Source organism: Canis aureus, chromosome 14, assembly GCF_053574225.1.
Source record: "Canis aureus isolate CA01 chromosome 14, VMU_Caureus_v.1.0, whole genome shotgun sequence".
NCBI classification, from domain to species: domain Eukaryota; kingdom Metazoa; phylum Chordata; class Mammalia; order Carnivora; family Canidae; genus Canis; species Canis aureus.
The window spans coordinates 13,481,466-13,505,811 of NC_135624.1; the positions used below are offsets into that span (position 1 = coordinate 13,481,466).

Below are 24,346 nucleotides of genomic sequence, written 5' to 3' on the forward strand. Positions count from 1 at the left end.
CCAGTGAGTGCATTCCTCCCAGGTCTCCTTCCCAGTCTTCTTACAATCTACTGCAATGCTTTTTTTTTTATGATGTTTTTATTTCTTCCTCTGGAATTGTAAGGGGTGCTTACAATATGCTATGCTGTGTTGTTTTATATTCCATCTTATCCCATTCTACTCTTCTATTCTACTTCCATTCCATCATAGTCCATCCACTTTATTAAAAAAATAGTAGTCCCAACTCAGTTTATTTCATCATCCATTAATGGTTTTTGATATGCAGTTTAAAGAAATCAGGCAGCCCTGGTGGCGCAGCAGTTTAGCGCCGCCTGCAGCCCGGGGTGTGATCCTGGAGACAGTGGATCAAGTCCCACATCGGGCTCCCTGCAAGGAGCCTGCTTCTCCCCCTGCCTGTGTCTCTGCCTCTCTCTCTCTCTCTCTGAATAAATAAATAAATAAATCTTTGAAAAAAATTTTTTAAAATGACACATTTTATACGTTAAAACAACAAAAGTTGTTCCCAAATCTAAGAGTAAGAGTCATGTAATTTCTTCTAATAGAGATATTGTTTTGGATTTAAAATGATAACAGAAAAATACTACACAAGTATAAAACATGGGTATAGTATATATTTTAGAAAAGTTACGTTTATCTGACCCCAAAATGTATGTTTTCTTTGATAAAACATTCTTTGATCCACAAATCTACCAGTCTTCAAAATTTGAAAGAGGGAAGCAAAAGACTGTTGTTATATATTCTTGCCCATTCTGATATAGATTGGATAAATTGTGTCGCAATACTTTTGTTTTTTTTTTTTTTTTTTGGTTTCTAGATCATAAATTATCCTGTTGGTGCAAGTACCAGGTAATTAGTTCCTCCCTCTGCATATATCTAATGTCCTTGAAAGGATGTCAAATGAAATTAAATGAAGAACTCAAAAAATAAATAAATAAATGAAAAACTCTTGTTTTGGGGCACTGGGATAGCTCAGTCCATTAAGTGTCTGCCTTCAGCTCAGGTCATGATCACAAGGTCTTGGGATAGAACCCTGCTTTGGGCTCCCTGCTCAGTGTGGAGTCGGCTTGTCTCTTTCCCTTTGTCCCTCCTCCCTCCCATTCTCTCTTCCTCTGTCTCTCTCTCTCTCAAATAAATAAAATCTTAAAAAAAAAAAAAAAAGAAAAACTCTTGTTCTGTGCTCTGAAAAACAGTTCTAGAAAATAGCTGTTAGAAATGGGTGAGAAAGATCATTTTGCTACTTGAATTATCAAATATATTTGCTAAAGTTTCTCTGAAGATTTATTATAAGATAATATGATGAATGCCAAATGACAAGATAAGATCTATTTGTCCATGCATTGAGGATGTGGAATCAAACAAATTGGTTTGAGTTATTAGCACATTTTATTAGTTGGTGTGAAAAATGTATCGAATATTTAAAAAGAAGAATAGAAGAGTACTAAGTTAAATAATTTGTTAAATGTCCAGTGCTGATACATTTCTAAAACTTATGATTACAAAGTTAAATATTCTATCTTTTATTTATTTATTTTTTTATTTTTTATTTTTTTTAAATATTCTATCTTTTAAGTTAAAAAAGAAATCCCACTGTTATGCAATGTAGTTTTTGCAGGGAGTAGTTATTTTTCTTTGTATGAAATCTTAAAGATAATTAGCTTATGTGAGAAAGGAAGCTAGAAGTACAGCTAGAGGTACTTTTTAAAAATCTTTTCATCCATTTATTCTGTCTTTTTCTGATGGCTTGTGGTCAAGGTGGCACTATTGTATATGAAATGCTTTTGTTTGTTTTTTGTTTTCTTTTTTAACTTTGGGAGCAAGGCTTGTTGAAATGAATTTCCTACAAAGTATAGTTTCCATAGCAACTGTAACTGTCTTTTATTTTCACGTGTACCATTTAGAATTAGTTGACAATAATAATTATAGACTTTAAGATAAAACATTGGCTGTACAGCAAAGATGTGTATAAAGACATGGTTTCAGGAAAATTGTCCTGGTGTGCAGAAACTGAAATGACTTTTTAAGGAAGATTTGGTTTTCTTACTTAGATGATTGAAATTCTACCTATATATTCAGTGTGATTATTGCTACGTGCCAAGAAACATCTACCTCCCATAATTTGAAAATCTCATTTGTTGTCCTAAATTTTTTATTATTTCTCTCTTTCCCTTTGTCTCTTTCTGTGTGTGCGTGCATGCACCAAACTTGTCAAAACTTTTTAGTTATTATTTCCTTGAAAATAACTTGCGTATTGAACAATAGAATAATGTAGAAAGTTTATATATGACCATTATCTTCCTTTAATTACAAAGCCACTTAGACTGTAGACATTCTAAAGAAGGCGTGATAAATGGCATATAATTGGAAGAAATGTCACTCAACTTAGAACAGGAAAAGAAAATCCAAAAGTTAACCTGTTACTTCACATTTAGTTGTATCATGTTGAAAGCTAAATGTGCTTATCTACCTCAATGGTTTTACATGAGTTAATACATAAACATCAAAGTATTTTTCAGAATAATTGGATTATTACTAGTGCTTTATTAAAATACTATCATATTCAGTGTGATTGTCAGAAACGAATAAAAGAGGATTTAAATTATTTTGAAATCTCTCCCTGAAATATCCTTTTATTAATACTATTTCCTTGTTGAAATATAAAATTAAGCAGCATGGTGATAATTTTTTTGTGTGTGGTCCTAAATTTCTTTTCTTTTCTTTTCTTTTCTTTTATTTTATTATTTTATTTTATTTATTTTTATTTTTAATTTTTTTTATTGGAGTTCAATTTGCCAACATATAGCATAACACCCAGTGTTCATCCCGGCAAGTGCCCCCCTCAGCGCCCATCACCCGGTCACCCCGAATGCGATAAAAATTTTGTGCAGCATAACTAACTTTGGTGCACTTCAGTACACAATAGTGATAAAAAAGGAAGCATAAGCAGATGAGAATTCTCATTATAACTCTTTGGATGCAAGGGTCCAGTGGGGTAAATAGTGTGCTGTGATGAGATGCTGTGGATAGTGGAGGAGGTAGAGGATGACTACTAGCTGCTATTCTGAGACCAACTGTAGCAATGAATGCTCTAGTCACCCACCAACTCTTTTTTTCTAAGTTTTCCTTTGGAAAGAGAGACCCATGGTATTCATGGAGGGGCGACTTCTGAAGATGTGTGGAGAAACTGACCCAAGCAGTTCTGGGGCTTGATGTTGGTGGCCATAAAAATCCACTGCTAAGATCTCCTCCTGAATGGAACATGGTTGACTGACAGGCTGAGCTGTTGTCTTCTGAGTGCAGGGCCATTTCTAAAAGAGATGGACTACTTTTTCTCACGACTCTCTGTCAACTTGGTTGACATTTTCTCAGAACTGGCCTGTTATCAGAGACTCTTTTTTTACCCAATCCTTCCTCTTCACAGATGCCAGATTTACATCATGATCTGAAGGTTCTTCCCACCTTCCCTAGACTCCTGTTTATCCTTCAAAGGTCTTTTTTACCCCCAAGTAAATGTCTTACATGTCATCAGTATTACAATAGTCACCCATCTTGGGATCTGCCTCTCAGGGGGCTTGAATTCACATAGACTTTGAGAAAATATAAATAATTTGGTGGTGGATGTGGTAATCATGAGATATGCATCAGACATTCAGGTGTAGATATGGAACAGGCAGTTATATGCACAAATCTGAAGATGTAGGAAGTGAGAGGAGAGGGCTAGTCTGTAGATAGAAATTTGGGGGTTGACTATCAGTGATATATTTAAGCCATGAAACAGGATGGACAATGTATATAGAGAGGAGAAGAGGTCTGAGGATTAAGCCGTGATTGAACATCAACCAGAAAAGATGAGTGAGCTGGGGGTCAGGGGGAAATTGGGAGAGTGCAACGGGCAGAAAGTGAAGTGAAGAAGGTGTTCCAGGGAAGTTGCTAATCCTGGAAAATGCAGCTGATGAATCAAGTAACAAGAATTTTGAGAATTAATGATTGAATTTAGCAATGATGTGGTAATTGCTGACCTTGAGAAGAATGATTTTAGGATATGTAGGGGTGGAGGGGTAATTTGAGTAGACTTTCAAGAAAGAATAGGGAAAATACAGTGAATATAGAAATGAGCAAGTGAGTATAAAAGTGCTGTCAAGGAGTTTTGCCATAAAGGAGACCAGGGAGTAGGGTGTTTCCTAGAGGATGACATAGATTCTAGGAGTTGTAAAAATTCATTTGTTTGCTTTTTATTTTTAAGATGGGAAAATTAATCAAGTTTATATGTTGATAGAAATGATCCAGTAGTGAGGGGGAAAAATAATGGTATAATAGGGAGAGGGGATAGGCTTTTTGAAGCAATGTCTTAGAATTGGAGAGGAGAAATAGGATGGACAGTTTAGTCCACATAATAGGAGGGAAGGCAAAGTGAATAGGCACAGGTGGAAGTAGGTGGATAAATGTGGGTGTCGGCCCTTGTGGAAAATTTGATTCTATTTTCCGAATGAAAGTGCAATGAAAAGGAGGTGTTAGAGGTCTATATTTATCCAGAGAGAGTGAATACATTCAGGAATTGCAGTATGATTGCCTTGCAGCATTAAGAACCCATTTGGGGTTGTAGTTGAGAATGTAAAATGAAAGCAGTCTGCATACATTGGTTTTTTTCTGTACTCGTGATCAGCTCTTTGGGGGCAGCCACAAGTAGGCAGTAGATTGGATTTCATTAGGACTTGGGTCTCACTGATTCAATACCAGGAAGGAAGAGAGGAGATTGAGGAGATAAGCAAGGGAGTGATTCTAATATAAGGCGAAGGAGGATGTTTCCCATTAGCCCTAAAGACATATCACAGAAGCAACTGCCAGTGAGGTTTATGAGTAAAATTCTCCTTTATGACATTTTTATTTCATGTATCAGCATGGCTTGGAAAGAGGCTTGGGGGTGGTGGTGCTTTGTGAAGGAAAAATCACCAGGAGAAGCACTAAAACACATCATTTGCCAACCTATATCTTGGACCTGAATTGAAGGATTGGTAAGACAGAGATATTAATGGCTAATATTTCAAAAGAATAGGCTTTTCATGTTAACAAAATATTTCAGCGGAAATGTTTGTCAAAGCATTCATTTTACCCAATGATAATATTTTGCTTGGATAACTTGGGCCAGCATATATATTTTCTGCAAGAGCTTAGTCAAAAGATTTTAATCAGAGTAAGAATTCCACATTGAAACACAGCACTGAGATTTCTACCTCAGTTAACTTCTTTGTGCATCTAATACATTATACTTAATACTAATTTGCATGAAAATGATAAATGCAACAATTCTTTGTATATATAGGGAAAAAAAACATTAAAACATGAACATCATGCCACTTCTACTAGAGATGCCATAGTGATTTCTTAAAATTGCTCTTTTAGGTGCTCAAGCATTACCTCTGTGCACACAAATGTTTTTAATTTGTGTTCTCTAAATAGCTTAAAGAAAGCCAATAATTCCATTATTTATATTTCCAAATTAAATACATTGTTTTACAGCAATAATTCTTACATTTATGAAAAATATCAAATGTTTTTTAAATGAAAGGATATAAAATTATTTCATATGTTACTTAAATTAAACTTGGTTTTCTTATATGTACATTGTTGAATAAGTACGCTGATATTTTATCTAACAGCAAAGTTGACTAAGCAATGGTATTTAAAATTTCCTTTTGAAATGTCCACATCTTGACAAAATATATACTGCTAACATACCACATTTGTGAAGAACATGTTTAGAATCTTTGGTGGTAGAAAAAATATCTCTACGGAATACATACAGTTTTTTCATTTTTCTTTTTTATTTTCTAGCTATTAATTATTCTAAAGATAATGTTTTTCTTGTCTAATAATGACTATAAAGCATGACAACAACTGTTCCTTATAAGCACCATTCCACCTCTGAGAATAAGCTGAAATTTTTCTTAAGGCATATTAAACCTCTCCATCCACAAGAAATTGGCTTGCCTGCTTACGAAGTGAATCCCTATCCACAAGTTGTGTGGCAATAATGAAAGCTATGACTTTTAGGAGTATCATTTTCAGGGTCCAGCACATTGGGATTCATTCCTGGCTCTGTCACCTATATACGGGGCATGTGAATTTAAGCAGGTTATTGCACCTTCTTATGCCTCAGTTTTTATCATCTGTGTTCCCCTCACATCCTCGAATAGAATATTAAATAAAAGAGAATAGGACTTACTCTGGTATAAGAATCTCTAGTGCCCTCCACAGACAGGTTCTAAATGAATATTAGTTGAATGAATAAATGTAATAAACTAATACTTAAAATAGTATAGTAATAATTGTTTAATAGGGACATTTTGGGATTAATGACACAATACATGATGAGTATAGAGCACAGACCTGCCAGAGCAACTATTCTTAGTGGGGAGAATTCTAGAGAAGCCACGGTACGTTTGGCTTCTGTATCTAACTTCTGTTTCACCTTCAGACTACAGATGGAATTTATACTAGAATTAGTGACCCTATGCTATGCTTCAGCACCTGTGAATTGTGTAAGAGGGAAAATATTTATTTTATTACTATTCATATCTCCTAAATCTTTCATAATATTTGGGAGAAGTGGAAACAAGCCAAGTGGATTAAAATATTTTAGCATACCATCTAAAACTCATGACATCACTGAAAATGTTTTCAGAGCTTAAGCATGCATGCCAGAAAACTAGAAGTATTATATATGATATTTTATTAAGATGCATATTTAAAATTTTTATATATCCAAAATCTGGATGCATTTTTATAATCAGGGGCCTCTTATAATTGACTGGCTTCTCTCTTCTTTCCTTCCTTTTCCTTCCCTCCCTTTTTTTTTGGTGGTTGATAATATAATAGGGTATTTTAAATAGACTTGATGAACTATGGTATAGCCATATATTAAAACAGTATTTCTCAATGTGTATTTCTTATCACCACCCAACCCTGGCAAAGAGCTTCTTAGGCATTTTTTCTAATTTTCCACCCCATGAAATTTTAACACCATAGATATAGTCTATATCTGTTCAGGTACTGCATGTATATATCTGTTTTATGAAAAAAAGGACTGATATTTTTGCCCCCAAGAATAGTGCTCCTTGGGGGGCACTATTAAACACACTGAAAATGCAGGTGTTAAAGTGATACTCCGTATCACTCTTAGTTTTAAAATATCCTTTACTAGAATATTGGGAATCATAAACTAATTCTTAGGTTTAGAACTTTTGGTTTTAACCATATAACAGAATGTCTAGGAATTTTATTATTGTCACGGAGGACTGTCAAATGCTGCCAAAATGCGTGCAAAGTTTGAACATTTGCTATTTGCCCCAACAGTCAGAAAGCTATCCATAATGTTTTGTTAACAAATAAAAGATCTACAAGTTCAACCAGTGATATCATTCAACATATCATTCTCATTTTATGAAATAAGACTGTTTCAGTGTATATATTTAGGATGTTCACTACTTCACCTTTACGTATTTGTGATTTTTAAAGACATTTGAACACTACATCAATAAAAAGAGTTTTTAAGACCATCTGATTTCCCATGGGTACAGAAGACTCTTGCTTTAGACTACACTACTGCACTCAGTGGGGAGAATGAGGATGCACAATTCTTGAAGCCTCTATACAGCACTCTTCTGTTGCTGGCTAAGCAGTTTGGGGATTCCTATCTCCAATAATAATGATAGAAATCAGAACTTAGTCCCTCTGTGACCAGTGGTTTGCACCAGAAGGAAGAGGGGGTCACCATCTATGGTCGGCAAATCAGGATTGTTGCTTGCAAAGCTAATTTTTGTAATTTAACAGCTTTAGCTGATGGAGAAAGGAATGATTTATTTACTTGGAGAATGTCTTTAAATGGCAAAGTTGTTCAGTATGTTCCTAAATATTCATTTTTCTCTGGGCTATGCAGTTTAACTCCCATTCTCTTACGTTAATGGTGCAAAGAACTTCTATGATTCGTGATACATAAAATTTTTAACTTTGTCATAGGTATTGTATTATTTTATATTTGACAATTCAGACATTTGACCTACTTGTACTGGGTGGTGTTAAAGGACTATTTTTGAGACTCAATGTGCAGTTCGTTTGGGAGATGTGAACTATTCTAGCAGACCAAGCAATAGATTGGTAAAAACTAACATGGATAGTACTCAAAAGAGACTCTTCAACAGTATACAGACATCCATATCAAGGCTTTATCAGTTGAGTTAGTTGTACACAAGCTTTTGTAAATAAATTGCAAGTGAATTCAAAACCAGAAATCATCTCCTCCACTGCTCCTAGTACTTGCCCTTTCTCTGCCTTTTAACCGAAGCATCTCCATGATACTCCGGGCATAGACATCTCTCAAGTTAACACTGATGTATGAATCAGTGGCTATATTCTTGGTCAGCTTCTTCAGCGCTTCACGCTGTCTAACAGCAGCTTCCTTCAGCTTTAAGGTGAAATAGCAAGCGGAGAAGCGGTCATTAATAATAGCGATAGGCAAGGCCAAGACAAGGATTCCTGATAATATACACATGAAGGCCACGATTTTGCCTGTGGTGGTGTCTGGTCTAATGTCCCCATAGCCTACTGTAGTCATGGATGTTGTGGCCCACCACCACGCACAGGGGACGCTTGTGAAGGTTGTGTCAGGAATGCTTTGCTCAGCAAAATATTCCACAGTTGAAAATATAGAAATTCCCACAGACAGAAATAGGAGCAGTAGGCCGACTTCTTCGTAACACTGGGTGATCGTCATCCCGAGCGAGCGTAATCCTGTAATAGAACAACTGCCGTCAATCACTGGCACTCCTTCCTCCCCTCATCACCTTCCACTTCTCTCTCCTCCCCTCTCCTTCCTAGCTGTCCGCCCACAAACACGCATTTCATATCTAATACGTCTCCGGCCTTGGGCAGTGTCCTGGGGATACAGAGATGATAAATCACAATCTCTTTCTTCAGGGAGCTCATAGTCTGATTGGTAGGGCCAGATTTAAAACGGTTGAGAGAAATATAGTTAGATTCTTTCATCCACTTAGGTATTTATTAAATACCTACTATTTGTACAAAAAACCCAAAGTGAAAGATGAGACTGCAAGGCAGGCAGGGGATGTATGACAGGAATTATACTTTTGTCCATAAAATGGGAGGCCTTTGCAGCATGGCAAGCGGAGGGCTCGCTTGGCCAGACGTGCATTTCAGTGCATCACTTTGGCACACTTTTCTATGCCAGTTTCAGGCTGTCTCCTTACATTTTATGTGTCTGCTCTACTCACCCTCCTAATGAAGCTGAACATAACCAGGGCATTATCATCTGAAAGCCAGAAGCAGTAAAAGATGTCCACCATGAGAATGAAGTGACGCAGCAGGAGCAAGGTAGGCACCAGTGACCGCACTGACATGAGAACATCCTATGCACATCCACAGGGTATTCTTAAAGGTTAATCAGGAGGCATTCCTGAATTCCCTCGACACCTACTGAAAGTCATACCCCTAGTACCAAAGCTACAGGGAAATATTTCCCTTGAGTACAGAAAGTTTCTGCTTTTCCATAAGGGGACAGACCTGACTACAGATTATTCCTTCACTGCAAGAAGGTATGGGGGGTTCGAGCTACTGGGAAATCCACTTACTCTGAAGCATTGGTGCATTCCCTACTGCTATTCTGAGGATTCAATGAACCCCTGGGAGACATACCCAAGAGAGTCCAGTTCCATCTCCAGAGACTCAGTTCTAAGAAGAGTCAGATGAGCCCATAATGGGACTGTCATTTGAATAAGGTATCTCCCCTGACACTAGAGTTCCCGAACACTGCAAAAGGTGTATCCAGCATTTTGAAGTCATATCAGCCTGAAGTCACAGTGTCTCTAAAGGTCAAAGCAATACCTCCTAGAATTATTTTCATTTTTATTCACTAGAGACTATTCGAAATTGCATTAAAATGCCATTTGTGCTCTCATTATTTTTAAAGTTTGTTCTTAAACTTTTGAGATATTCTTAAACTATTTACCAGCTATTTTTTAAAGATTAAGGAATATTAATTTTGAGGTTTAACTTCCAAAGACTTTTTTTTTTTTTTAGAATGTGTTAGAATACCTTTTAGAAAACTAACCTTGATGTGTCTGCATTGAACTGTATTTCTGAAATACACTGTAAGCATATAAGGAAAAGCAGTGTTTATGGAGACTGTTTCCATTTCAAGATGAAATGTTCTAAACCATTTTGTATGGAAACACAAAGTGGTCTTGAATTTCTACATGCTACATCTATTAACTCAGATAATCTTCAAAGACAATATGAGATTGATGGAATTTTTATGCCATTTTACAGATGAGGAGACCAAGGGACAGAGAAGTGGCATATCTAGGACAAAGCTACAGAGCCAGGATTTAAACTTTGGCTCTCTAGCCGATCATTGTTCTCCTAATTGTTATTCTATAATACCTCTCAACTTATATTTATAGTTCTACATGGGGAAATACGTCACCTATGTCTGCATTTTGCTAAATGTAATGCTTAAGATAAAATCATCAAATATTTATGTAAGCGTTCATATCCTTTCAATAAATTAAGGCTTTATTAATACTTTGTACTGCTCTGGAACTGAAAAAAAAAATAAAACCCCTGAAGAGGTGACATTGCGGAAATTACTATTATTTTCTTTTTCCTTTCTTTGGGAAAAAATGCAGTCTTTACTGGGTGTTTTTAAATCGAATCTTGTGAGGAGTTTATAAATACTAGAAGAAAGCATCCTATTATGTGTGTCAGAAAACAAAGAGTGGTACTTCTAAAAGTTGTTGGAAACCCCATTATCAAATCCCTGCTATGTGAGACTAGTTAGGAAAATACACTACCAAAATTATGTTAAGTCCTAATTACTTCAGCCATGTGGGGGGAAAAAAAACATATTTGAAGTTAATTTCGCCCTATCTTAATAGGGAGATGCAATGACTTTTAGGTGACTAGTCAAGCACGTATCTGGAGAAATAAGGTGGTAATAGGACTCTCTAGCTAAATTATTTGTATTCTTGTGTATGGCGTTAATATGTACCGTATTAACATGGCATCCTACTCCAGTGTTTCTTAAAGTGCAGTCCACCAAAATCCCTCGTGAGCTTGTTAAAATGTATGCTCCTCGATGCAACGCCAAATACTAAAATCTGACTCTTCACGGGTCAGGTTTTAGAATTTGCCTTTTAACGAGCTTTTCAAGGGGTTCTTATTTTCATTAAAATCTAACCTAGGGAACACATACCTACTTCAAAACATCTGACAGCCACAGGACCAGGCATTGAGAATCGCTGCCCTCAGGAACACAAGGACCATCTTTAATGGATTTGAGTGACTTCCCCTGACGTTGACTATAACTTTCATGCACAACTGAGCGTTGTTTGGCATTTTTTCTACAGAGAGTGTTCATTAGATTTTCAAGGCTTTATATTAGCTAAGGAATTCCTGTTACCATCTCTCTCATGCATCTCAGTTTAGGGACAAGAAAATTCTCAGATACTAGATAAAGCATTTAGTCAGTGTCTTCTGCTTTCTTCCAAAGCAAATATTTCCACGGTTTCTTCAAAAATTATGGGATAGGCCACCAGTGCCTGGTCATCTGACTTTTTGCATGGCTAGAGAAAGCCCTGCAGGGCTGACTTTCTTTTTTGCCAAGGAACAAGTTTGGTAAGCCCTTCCTTGGACACAGAAGAGAAACTGGCTTATGTCCCTATATATCATGAATAATTTACGCAAATCTTTTTATGTGCTGTTTATGCATATTTCATCTAGAAACTTCTAGAGGCAGAGGGTCTTTAATTTTTGTACAACTTCTGAGCAGGGGGTTAAAATAGAGGCTAACAAGTGGTCAAGTTGTTTTTCACACATCTTATGGAAAGAAGGAATGGGAGAGGCATCTTCTCTGTACCTATGATAACAACAATTCAAGGTTTTGCTTCCCAATACCGTTTTGGAAATCATGGTTGGGTAAAGGATGGGAGTTGGTAATTCTGAGTATCCATTCACAGTCACTTCTCTTAGGCTATCGTCAAGCACTCATGTTTATAAACAACGGCAAATTAAAAAGCATCACTGAAATTTGAATACCTGTGGAATGTCTGCCCAGCTTTAGCATGCGCAGAGCCCTGAGCAGCCTCAAAACCTGCACAATGCGCCCCACATTTTCCAGCTCCTGTGTCGTCTGGCTCCCACTCAGGCTCTCTACCAGAAGAGTGATGTAGAAGGGCAAGATGGCAAGGAGGTCTATGATGTTTGGCACCTTTCTCAGGAAGCGGCACCTGTCCCGCACGCACAGGAAGCGCAGGACAAACTCCCCGGTGAACCAGCTAATACACACATACTCCAGGATCTCCAGCAGCTGCAGGTCCAGCCAGCTTAATTCAGCTGACATCAGGGCCATGTTGACGATGGACACCACCACAAAGATGATGGAGATGACCCCAAAGATTCGAGCAGCTGTGGAAGATCCAGGTTTCTCCAGGATGTTCCAGAGCTTCTGGCGGACAGTGGGACAAGGTCCTTGTGAGAAGTCCTGTTCACTCTCATGTTGACTTTCCTGGTCTTCCGTGTCTTTCTTAAAGTCTAACGTTTCACTCAGCTCCTTTCTTCTGAAGTATCTTTTAGAGAAAACAACTTGGTGATTAGTCTCACTTTTTAAAAATACAGACGTAAAAAGAAAATTAAACTTAGCAATGAGGTCACGGTTTTTATTTCAGTAAAAGGCAGACAGCGTCCATTCATATTTCACCCAGGCTGTCTCCTGCCCACGGTACTCAAAGTTTCTCAGCTAGGATCATTATTTTTAAAATGACGCTTTCCTGGTAGTTTAGACAAAGGGATTTATACATAGCAAACCTACTTTAATGCTTTTTATCACCCATTTTTCTTGTAACGAGAACAGAAGTCTGCCATATGGAACTTTCTTGTGTGTGTAATGGGAAGGTCTTCATGGAGAAATAGTACTCATAGCAAGATGATAGCAAAGTCATCATCAAAGTCCCACGGACATTCACGGTCAAGGAACCAATTTTCTATCTTCTGTATTCAAAGCAGTTCAACACCCAAGTTTAGTGAGTGTTGTAGGTCTGATAAACGATAACGCTCCCTATTGAAACCTCCATCTCTATACGTGCATCTTTTGGATCCCAGGTTTTCTGACTCATTTATTCAATCACCAAATAGGTGTTTCAGGCCTGACCCCCTTTGCCTTAAAAACGAATATGGCACACATTCATTCATTCATTCATTCAAAAAAAAAAAAAAAAAAAAGGGAAGAGGTTCAAAAAGGTCCAATCCCAAGCTGTCTTTGACGCTTTCCAGATCTCCCCGCCACCCCATCTCAGAGCTCAGGGGTGGCCTCACGTATTCTCAGGCCTGGCTTCAGCGAGGCTAGCGCGACGCTCATCATCTTAGCTCCGCTGCCCTCCCTCTGTGCCCGGCGCCCGGCGCCCGCCCCCCGCCCAGCCGCCGCGCGCCGCTCGGTACCTGTCCCTGCAGCAGGAGTCGATGCTGAGCTCGTCGATGCCCCAGTACTGGATCTCCTGAAGGAAGGAGAGCGCGCACAGCTGCTCCATGACGTGCAGGCGGCCGGTGCGGTAGTAGTGCAAGACGTAGCGGAAAGCTTGCGAGCTGCGGTCGAAGAAGTACTCGTTGTCCACCGGGTTGGCGTCGTCGCAGAGCTCCAGCGGGCTGGGCACGGCGGCCAGGGCCCCGCGGCGGCGGCACGACGCCACCACCACGGCCAGCTTCCCGAGGCGCGTGTGCGGGAAGCAGGACAGCGCCTGCTGCGAGAGCACGAAGCGGCTGCCGCCCACGTTGACCGTGAAGCAGTCCCCGAGCGCCAGGGGCTCCCCTTCGCCCTCGCTGCAGAAGACGCTGGACTCCAGCGAGGTCAGGGAGCAGCTGTCCAGCGGCGAGTCCGGCGGCGCCCGCCCTCGGGGAGGCAGCTCCATCCCCGCCGCCGCTGCCCGAGGGCGCCACAGGGTCGGGGGCGCGCCGGAAGCCTCGGCCGGGCGAGGGTGGCGGCCGGGGTTTCCCCGACTCCCGAGGGGGGCGCCCTCCGCCCGCGCAGCCCTCGGCTCCCCGCCCCCTGCGCTCCCTGCGCTCGTCGCCTCCGGCCGCTAGGGCGCGGCGAGCGCGCGAGAGCAGCGCCGCGGGGCCCGGGCGCCGGGGCCGGGGCCGGGGCCGGGGCCGGGCCGAGAGCAGGGGGCGCGCGCGGGGCGAGGCTCCCTCCCACGCGGTCCCGGCCGGCGGCCCTGCCCGCGGAGTTTGGGCCGCAGATCAGCGCGGGCGGGGGCCGAGGGCGGTGCGGAGTCGGGGAGCAGGGCGCGGTGACTCTCGGGGGAGCCCGGCGAGGCGAGAAGCGAGGGGGACGGCAAGACCCACAGGAGGCGAAGCCCAGAGCGCGGGGACGTGGGGGCCGGGCGCGGGCTCCTTCCGGCTCGGGGCGGGGGGCGGGGGGCCGGGGGCCGGGGGCCGGGGGGGCCGTACTCGTCCGTCGTGTGCCTCGGCGGCGGCTTCAGAGGCCTCCCCGGGAGGGGTCGCTGGGGGCGCGAGCACGCGGGGGAGGGGGCCGCGTCATCTGCTCCCATTCATTCTCATTCAAGTCGGATCGTCACTCGCGCTCTATTTTCCTCTTCTCTCTCCCCGTGGTTTTGGCCTCCTGGATGAGGAACAAGGATGATGGGCGATGACTTCTAACCGAAGTCCCCCCAGGGAGTCGCTAAGAACGAGGGGTCACCGCGGCCCCGCCCCCGGCGCCCCTCGGGGGAGCCGCTTCTGCCGGGACAGGTGTCCCCGGAAAGCGGGCGCTGCAGGCTCGTTCCCCGGCACACGGCCGAGCTCTCGTTTGGGGAGAAGGGAAGGCAGAAAAAGGCGAGGACGGGAACAGGCGTGGGCCGGCAGGAGTTTAAATAGTAACGACGGTCGGGGAGGGGAGCGGCCGAGCGCCCTGCCCGGGGGGAGCCGCGGGGGGTGAGCCCGCCGGGGCCCTGCAGTCGCGCCCCCGCCAACCTGTTGGCCGCGCGCGGGGTGGGGCCCGGGGTCCGGGGTCCGGGGTCCGGGGTCCGGGGCCCGGGGCCCGGGCACTCACCTTCGGCTCCGCGCTCGGCCGCTGCGGGGCCGGCCTCCCCCGGGTGCTCCCGCCGTGCACGTGAGCTCCGCCTGGACGGGTCCCGGAGGGAGACTGTGCGGCGAGCGGAGCCCGGCGCCGGCGCTGGCTGCCTCGCCTCGTCTCCCCGCCTCCGGCTCCGGCCCCTCGGCCGCCCCCGCCCGCGCGAGCGAGCGGCTCGCGGCTGCCAGCGCCAGCTGCGGGGAGCGCTGCGAGCCGAGGGAGGTGAGACCGCAGGGAGAGAGGCACCCTGGGAGGGACTCTGAGTGTGATATTCATCCCCAGGACACCTCGAGGATTGCTGCTCGGATTCGCGTTCCCCGATCTGCGCGCTCACCAACGCGCAAGAACAAAATTTTCCACAAGTGTGCTCCACTCCGGGCTGGGGGAGACCGAGGGCGCCGTGCGGCGGACGCTCCGGGGGCTCCAGCGTTGCCAGCGAGCATCTGGGAATCCTGCAGTTTTCAGGAGTCTTTGCAAGGGAGCGTGGAGCACATCTAGATAGATGATAGAGGGGTTTTCCCTTGTAAGAAGTTTTAGAAAGTATCTACCAAGAGATGAGCAGGCAGCTTGGTATAGTGGGGAAAACTTCATAAACTGACTTGAAACGACGCGGTTCGGCCCTGACCTGGGCCAACGGCCCTGGGACCCCCGCGGTCGTTTACTCCACGGGCCTCAGTGCCTTCCTCAGCCCCAGTTCACGCTTCAGTAAAAACACCCGACGTGCAGTGAGCGGGGGGCTTACTTTATGTCAGCAACTTTTGTAAGCTCCTTACAGTGCCTCATTTAATCATCATAACAATACTATGAGGTAGCAAGCATACCCATTGTACAGAAGGAGGAAATTGAGGCAAAACAGAGAAATCAAGTGATTTACTTAGGTTCATACAGGCCCAATTTAAACGCAGGACTAATTTACCAGAGGCTGCCCTCATAAATACAATGCTTGGGATATCTCCTTTTTGCGTGGCTTTCAAATAAATCAGAGTGTGTTTGCTTTTATTGACTTTTTTATTTATTTTTGCAAACTTCTAAAGGAGGGCAGGAGTTTAATGGTATCTTTTTCCTGATCTTTCAACAAATGTTTACTGAGCATCCACTATATACCAGACACTATCCTAGGTGCTTCAGACAGATACATGAAGAAAACAGACAAGATCTTTGTCCTTGTAGAACTAAAGTTTTTCCTGGGAGAATAAAGAGCAACTTTAGTGAAAATTAAAAAAAAAAAAACAAAACAGTATAGTATTTATAGGTTATGGTTCTTTTGACGGCTATCCATTTGGTTAACTTTTGCCTCTGTAAAGAACTCTTCCAAACAGAAAATATGGAGGAGTTAAAATTATCCTGGTAAGTACTTCATCATTACTTTTAGGTTCTGTGTGAATTTATTTAAGGTAGCAGAGTGGGCACCTGGGTGGCTCAGTGGTTTAGCATCTGCCTTCAGCTCAGAGCGTGGTCCTGGGGTCCTGGGATCAAGTCAGGCTCCCCACGGGGAGCCCGCTTCTCCTAGTCTCTGCCTCTCTCTGTGTGTCCCTCATGAATAAATAAATAAAATCTTAAAAGATAAAAAAAAAAAAAGGTAGCAGAGCTTCTCTTACACAAGAAGAAAAACTCCCACACCATCTCTGTTATAGATTATTTGGGCATTGAAAAAGGCAAAAGTCCACAGACCCGCTAAGCCTTATTCATATCTTCGGGTAAATAACTTTCATCAAGTGATTAACATTAAAGGTCTACCCTGGCTTTACAGATTGTGATGAGGAAGAAGGAAAACTTTCAGAGGAGAATGACAGCTTTCAGTGAGATGGGAGATCTTGGACAGGTAACCAGAGGTTAACAGAAGGTAGCTGAGGCTTGTAGATCTCCTACACTTCCACCAGGACCCTAGACTTAGGGGTAGTTAGTGGCATCCTGCAGAGGGAATTATAATAACCACCTTTTAAGTGTCAAGCCCAAGCTAAGCATCTGAATTCTCATAATGATCCCCTGAAGTATTGTCTTCCGTAGTTACAGATCTCAGCTCAGGGGCCCACAGGCACTAAGGATAAGCAACTTCCCTTGTTATATGGTGACTATGTGAAGGAGTAGAGGGAGAGATCAAAACTGGGGTATTTCTGACTCCAGATTTCACCTCAGCTGCTAAAAGCCTAAAATCTTCAACTGGGCTTCAATTGTGATTGAAATACTTTCCACTAAATAAAATAATCATAACTAGAGAGCTGATAACTAGTTAACCGACAATGCGTAAACACAAATGGCCCATTTAAAAATATAGAGTCTCTTGAGTAATAAAAATTTCTGCCTCCTTTCCTGTCCTGTTCCCTTTGATCTATTGTCTCTCCTCCTCCACTGATTACCCAGATTTGAGTCGGAGAGGCCAATGAAAAGGAAATGATAAATAAGAGTGAAAATAAGTCCATTCAAAGGATAGCCTTCCTGGTCCCTGATCTTGACCTGAGATATACCCTAAAATATGTCAAGAAGTGAAAGGAGAATTGCTGCTAAGTACTTGGGGGTGATGAGGTCTTGCTTTCGATTGCATTCCTACAAAGCATGGGAGGAATGTGATTGTCAGGTAGGAGGTAGCACAGTACTGAGATGTGAAAACTCAACATTCTAATGGCTTTGGGTGTATTTTCCCTAGTCATCAGTTGTTATATTTAGGTGATTTTCCATTAGTAGTCTTGTTAAGAAATGCTTTCCTGGTGTTTGGCTTTATCTATCAAGTCTTCCAAGGATTGATTTGAATATTAAATTTCCAGGTTCAACTAGGGTTTTTAATTCTTCCACTTTTGTGTATTTCTAAATTTATTAATGAACAACATGTACTCTTAACAGTCATTTTTAAAATTAGATTAAAAGAAAAAAAACCCCAGCATACTTCAAATGTCTGATTACTTATTGATAATGATAGGGGCCCCTGGCTGGCTCAGTTGGAAGAGCATGTGGCTCTTGATCTCAGGGTGGTGAGTTCTAGCACCATGCTATATATATATATATATATATATATATATACATGTTATACTTATATATATATTTAAAAATAAATAAATAAACTTTTAAAAAAGAACTGATTATTGATAACAAGAAAATAAAAGTTAAAGGTAACTTGAAGCATATTGGGAATTCTTTTATCAAAACGTGGGAACATTCATCTAGGTTTTTGAAAAAATAATGAGAATGTATTTATATTAATATTGTATTTGTCTTTCTGTAATGTTTTTAAATAATGTATTACGATGCTCTGTGAAATCATTGTCTCATCTTTTATAAAAATGTTTTAAAATGATTATACATATATGATCATAGGTTATTGAAAAAATGTTTATAAAAATGTGCATTAATTATTAATTTATATAAAAAATACAACTTTACATTTGTTTTTAATAATTAGATAGATGGGGGAGATATAACAAGTAAATACTTTTGATAGAGAGCTTTAGAGATTTCAACTCGAGTAGACTCTACCTTTCATTTTCAACTGCTTTAGTGTAGACTCATACCTTTACACTAAAATCCCTTTAATTTTTATCACTTATTAGCAATGCAGACCTTATTTCATATAAGGTATGCATGCCTATCTTTGACTCACTGCTTAATTTCCCAGGGACTGACAACCAGATGAGCTCATTGTAATGATGTTTAAAAATGCCTTTGTGTATGGACATTGTCCTCCTCATTGCACTGGGATATGTTTAAAGGTAAAGGAAAATCTGACAAATTCTATCTATTCATCTTCCATGAGTCTTCTAGGTGCTTGGAATAAATCCTCCCAACTGCATAACAGCCCACTCTAATGCAGAATTTAGCTTAATGTGGGCTTGTTCTGGATTCCTTCCAAAAGGAGGCAATTATCTTTGGAAGTACCCAAGAACTCATTTTTATAGCCTAGTCTGCTGCAGAGATCACCGAATGGGTTGATGATGGTGATGATGAGGATAATAATATGATAATAATAGCTGGTACATTTACTTAGTCAATTTCTGCTCTTTTATATAGCTGTGTGGCATTCACAAATTTCTTAATCCCCTCTGTATCTCCTTTTCCTCATCTGTAAAATAGGGGTAACAAGAGTACTTACCTTATGCTATTGTTTTAAAATTAAATGAGATAATTCATGTAAATGTTTAGTGCCGTGTCATTGTTTTTGTTGTCACTATTATTGTTACTATTATATTTTAGAAATGTTTTCCTGATTCCTCCTTACTGAGCACTTAGTATGTGATCCTATCACATAGGATGTCACCTATCACCATGTTAAAAACTTACTCACTTCGTTTATAATTCATATAACCCAATGAGGAGAGTAATATTATCGTTATTATTTTATAGATAAGAACCCGGGATCACAGTACTTAAATAATTTCTCAAGTGTCATGTTGATAGTAGAAACAAACTTGAACATTTTTGTTTGACTCAAAGGCTTTGAAGGGTATTAACATGAACATAATGCGATGATGAGACATCACTGTTAGAAATGCTCGTCTCCTCTGTAAAAATTATTTTATACAGAAAATTTCTATTCTATATTTAAAACAATTGAGATGACTATATATTTTATAATCCATGACCATCATATTGCATGTGATTTTCATTTTAATAAATTGGATCTTTCTTCTAACCATTGTAAAGAAGACTTTTGATTGATTTGGTCATTCAATGATTCTCACCAGGCCACTACAATATGCAAAAGACATAGTTAAATGTTTCCTGAGTTACTAAGAAACTGTGTAGAACCAGGCACTTATTGTTCACTAGATTAGCTTATATAATTACACTGATATTAAATTTTTATAAACAATGTTTAGAAGCAGTGGAGCAAACACAGGGCAAGTGCTCTCTGTTCATCAGGTTCTATAAGCTGTTAAGTGAACCCAATATTGAATTTGAAAATTCCAGTTAAATCCTTTTAACCCAGCTTTATCAAATTCACTTATGTTGATAGAGATATAGTCATACAGAACCGATGAAAATGTTCTCATCGAGTATATGTGATTTATTAATATTAAAAGTTAAATTGCATTTAAACTTGTTCTTACTCTATTTAGTGCTTTCTTCCATTATGAAGGAACACAGTAAACTTGAATTCCATTCTGTAATTGGAAGGGAGATAATCTTTACATTTCATATGTGTTATAAGGTTTTTTTTATGTCATATTTACTTGATTTTTCTGGAATAAACTCAAATTGAAAAGATTTTCAATCAGTAAATATTTATAGGAATGCACTTTGGCAAATGCTGGTGGTGGTCATTGTATATACAGATGGAATGTGTATTGCATATCATATACATAATTCATATCACATACATGAATGGACACAATAAACACATAAAAAACTAATGATATAGTAAGGTTTACATTGATTACTCTGTCAGTGGGTCACATTGTTATTGCAATGCAAGAGAAGTAGTGAAAAATCAGAAGCAATATAAGGAAAATAGTAGAGATAAGGAAAAAGAAAGGCAATTTTTCTTTACAAAATGGCTCTTAGTTACATAGTGTAGTTCCTTTAAATAGCATCCTTCTGCATTTTAAACATGGTCTAATTAAAGAAAAATATGAAGTAATTTTTTAGGACACATATACTGAACTCTATGCCAAAGTAGTTTTGTTAACTAGATTGTAAGCCTGTATAAAATACCTATTATTCTAATCTCTGTATGAATACATAGAACGTTAATTTAAATAAATATTTTACATATTAAATCATTGCACATAAATGGGAAAAACCTAATTTAGTTTGAGTTCAAAATTGCTGCTTTTTAAACTTAACTGTATGTTTAGCTTACACTTGTATTGCTGGTTCAAAAGAGTAGAAATATGGCTTTTTAGTTAGTACACATTAATTTGGTTAATTTGAAAAAAGAGCCTTGGATCAGTGCATGTGTTGCAGAGTGTATTTTCTCTATGCAGTGTAATTAAATTGGTGGGAACTGAATATAAAAAATTTGTCATTTTTTCAACATGAAAAATAGCAGTGAGCCATATGGCTTCTCCTTTTCACCATTGCATCTGATTGACAGATCAGTTATAGACCTGGCCTCCCAGTTCTCCCACAAACAGATTTCCCAGAAAACTAAACCAAATGGGAATCCAGAGGGAAGTCGAAGCATAGCAAATTTGTCCTGGCCAGATTTTTTTTTTTTTTAATTTCTCTAAGGTCAAATTTATCCATTTTAGCAACTGGAATGTTTTATTTTCATGACAGCAGTGAGAAATATCCCGTTCCATACCGCTTATGGTACTTGAAATGAAAAAAGTCCCAGTTAAATAATTTGCGAAAGAATAGAAATAAGACAGAGGTTTTAAAATGAATTTATGAAATATAAACTTAGTAATGGATTCAAAATTTTCACCAACTCTAGGCCACATATGTTTTACTTTTGAGAGCAAAGGCTGATGAAAAATCAAGAACAGACAATTAGTGACTATTTGGAAGTTTGGTGAACAGCAAGTAGTTTTATGGATGAGTAGGTGTTTATATGTATACATCAAGTATTTTAATTTGATATTTTAAAAAATAATTAAGCCAAAAATATAGAACTGCTTCCTCATTTAATAATGCCCAACAAATAGGAAAGTATCACAAATATTTTTCAGCAAAAATTTCAAAAAGACTCCCTATAGAGTTAATTTTTGTGTTCTTTCACTTTTATTCTATTGATAGTATCCCCAACTGGCAATGAAGGTTTTGGAAAATATTTATTGAATGACGAATTGTAAAATAGAAAGCAAGTTTGGGTGTATTTATACAGATAGGGATAAGACCATGATAGAGGAACATGTGGCCTTTTCATGTTATGAATATGAGCAAACCATGCCCACGGTTGGAGTCATACTCACTGCAGAAATGGCAACTTTCAACTCCTATTCGAAGGAGAATCTGTCCCTAGGGCAATAAGAGTGACAAAGTGAGTGGGCCTCTCTCCAGTGACTTAGTGGAGATGACTTTCTTATATAATAAGTACTGGATAAGGAATGTGTTTTTAAGGTTGCAGGTTTTCAAATATGGCTATAATAGAAGGTGGCTGACCCATGCCTCAAAGCAGTGGTCCAGGACGCCTTTACACTCTTAAAAATTATTGAAGATCCCAAACTTTTGCTGATGTGGGCTGTATCTATTGATATTTATCGTACTAAAGCAAAAACTTTTAAAATATTTATTTATTAAATCATTTAAAAATAACAGTAATAAACATGATAATCGTTAACAAAATAAATAATTTTAAATAAAACATTTTCCAAAGCAAAATCATTAGTAAGAATAATAACATTGTTTTACAAGTTTTTATATCTCCTTGATAGCTGGCTTAATAAAAGATAGCCTTACTTTCATATGTGCTTCTACATTCAAACTATTGCAATTTGATATTTCTTTTGAAGTTTATAAAGAAAATCCAGTGTCAAACAGATAGGTAATTGGAAAAAAGAGACATTTTAACAACTTTTGCATATACTGTTGTATATATCTGTGCTAACTAGAACTTGACAGGTTAGTTTCAAAGTAGGATCTGAAACTGTATCAGTGAGCTTTCATATTCAGTTATATTAAAATCCATTGGCCTATCCTGACCTTGCTATTTTTTTTAATCCATGCATGATTTTGTTATGTCATACATTATTCTTTTGGAAAATGCTGGTTTCTCCAAAAAGTGACACATTTAAATAAACAATATAAAAAATCCCTTTTGTTAATATTGCCTCCAATTTCATCAGAAAAGAGAGAGGGTGGGGAGAGGGGCAGAAGGAGAGAGAGAGAGAATCTTGCAAGCTCCATGCTCAATCCAGCACAGAGCCTGACAGGGGGTCAGTCTCACAATCCTGAGATCATGACCTGAGCTGAAATCAAGAGTCAGACGCTTAACCAACTGAGAAAAATTTTAAGTATCAGGAAGCTATCAAAGCTATTATGGTGGTAGAAATAAGTTTTCCAAAATTCTAATTTTCACTTGGAAGCTCAAGTTTTGTTACCAGCAACAAATATTGTTTGTTTTCCTTGACAGTAACAGGATCCATTCATTCATTTTTTAAAAATTATTCATAAGCATCTAAATAGTTTGTCCTGCAGTCATGTTTTCAAGCAAAAATGGCGACCCTCAGGAAAAAGTGGGTTTGTTCAGCTTATAATTCAGAATAACTACACAAGTGCTTTTCCTTGAGACAAGCATGGTACTGAAGCATGCTACAGAGAGCTTCAGTACACTTCCCATTTGGTTAAATCAAATGCTAAAAATACACAGCCCGTGATAAGATTTAAGAAAATTAATATTTTAGTAAAATCAGTAACTTTTATTATTGTTTCTCCCTCTGCCTATGTCTCTGCCTCGCTCTGTGTGTCTTTCATGAATAAATAAATAAAATCTTTAAAACAAAACAAAACAAAAAACAAACAAAAACAGAACTCCTAAAAGGTCTCATAAACCTCAGAGATTTCACATTTTGAAAACTATTGTTATAGGGAATATATGTATTTTGACAACTTAAACACAGGATATATGTTTACATGTTTGAGAGTTATACAAAAAAGTATAGGATTTTTATATTCTGTTTTGCAAGGTTTCATCAAAAAATTTCCTGTATCCTGATACATACTATATAGGATAAGTGGACACATAACCTAAATATAAAATTTATACACACACATGCACACACAGAAATGTGATCATATGAATGTACATATATTTTCAGATATGAAGAGAAAATGTAATTTGGCTCGAGCTATGGGATATCAGTTAAACTTTATTTTTTACTTTAATCAAGTAAATTTAATATAGTGCAATAATTTAAAAATGTTTAAGGTAATAGGTAGCCTTTTTGGGTAAAAAAAAATCTGTGCTCAGTCTCAGATTTTTGGCTTCCTTTATGCCTCACTCTAGAGGGACAAGGAATGGCCCAGGAAGATGAGATTCTCCTATGTAGTTTAAGTGAAATCAATTGGATCATCCTGGGCTAGGAGGAAGGTTTTGGACTAATGACTGCTGGGTTATACATGAGTGTGAACTGCTTCAGGCCATTGTTGGGCCATTTTCTTTTGGTCTCTAAATTCCTCCTCCTTTATCTCTTTCATTTAGCTCAGGTTATAAGTGGTTAATCAGTCCCCTTCAGCCTCTCATCTCGCTCTCTCCTCAGCAATGCATGGAGCAACTTCTGGTTTCTCTATCATCTTCTACTATTTGTTCCACATAATCATACCTGCCCCAGGTTAAAAGTGGTT

General features: G+C 39.4%; 1 protein-coding gene across 1 annotated transcript; it reads right to left on the bottom strand.

Annotated features, from left to right (window-relative positions):
* Positions 1 to 4,847: 4,847 nt before the first annotated feature.
* Positions 4,848 to 14,067, bottom strand: KCNV1 (potassium voltage-gated channel modifier subfamily V member 1). Its single transcript, XM_077847013.1, has 3 exons — positions 13,504 to 14,067; positions 12,106 to 12,635; positions 4,848 to 8,784 (listed from the first exon to the last, which is right to left on the bottom strand). The coding sequence occupies exons 1-3, from the start codon at positions 13,968 to 13,970 to the stop codon at positions 8,273 to 8,275; spliced, it is 1,509 nt and encodes a 502-aa protein (XP_077703139.1). The 5' UTR covers positions 13,971 to 14,067; the 3' UTR covers positions 4,848 to 8,272.
* Between the last annotated feature and the right edge of the window lie 10,279 nt (positions 14,068 to 24,346).

Excerpts from the sequence above, each read along its gene's own strand:
- KCNV1 (XM_077847013.1), bottom strand. The coding sequence starts at position 13,970 with ATGGAGCTGCCTCCCCGAGGGCGGGCGCCGCCGGACTCGCCGCTGGAC. Across the intron at positions 12,636-13,503 it reads GACTCCTGCTGCAGGGACAG|ATACTTCAGAAGAAAGGAGC; the intron begins GTACCGAGCGGC and ends TTTCTCTAAAAG. Across the intron at positions 8,785-12,105 it reads GCTGGGCAGACATTCCACAG|GATTACGCTCGCTCGGGATG; the intron begins GTATTCAAATTT and ends GTTCTATTACAG.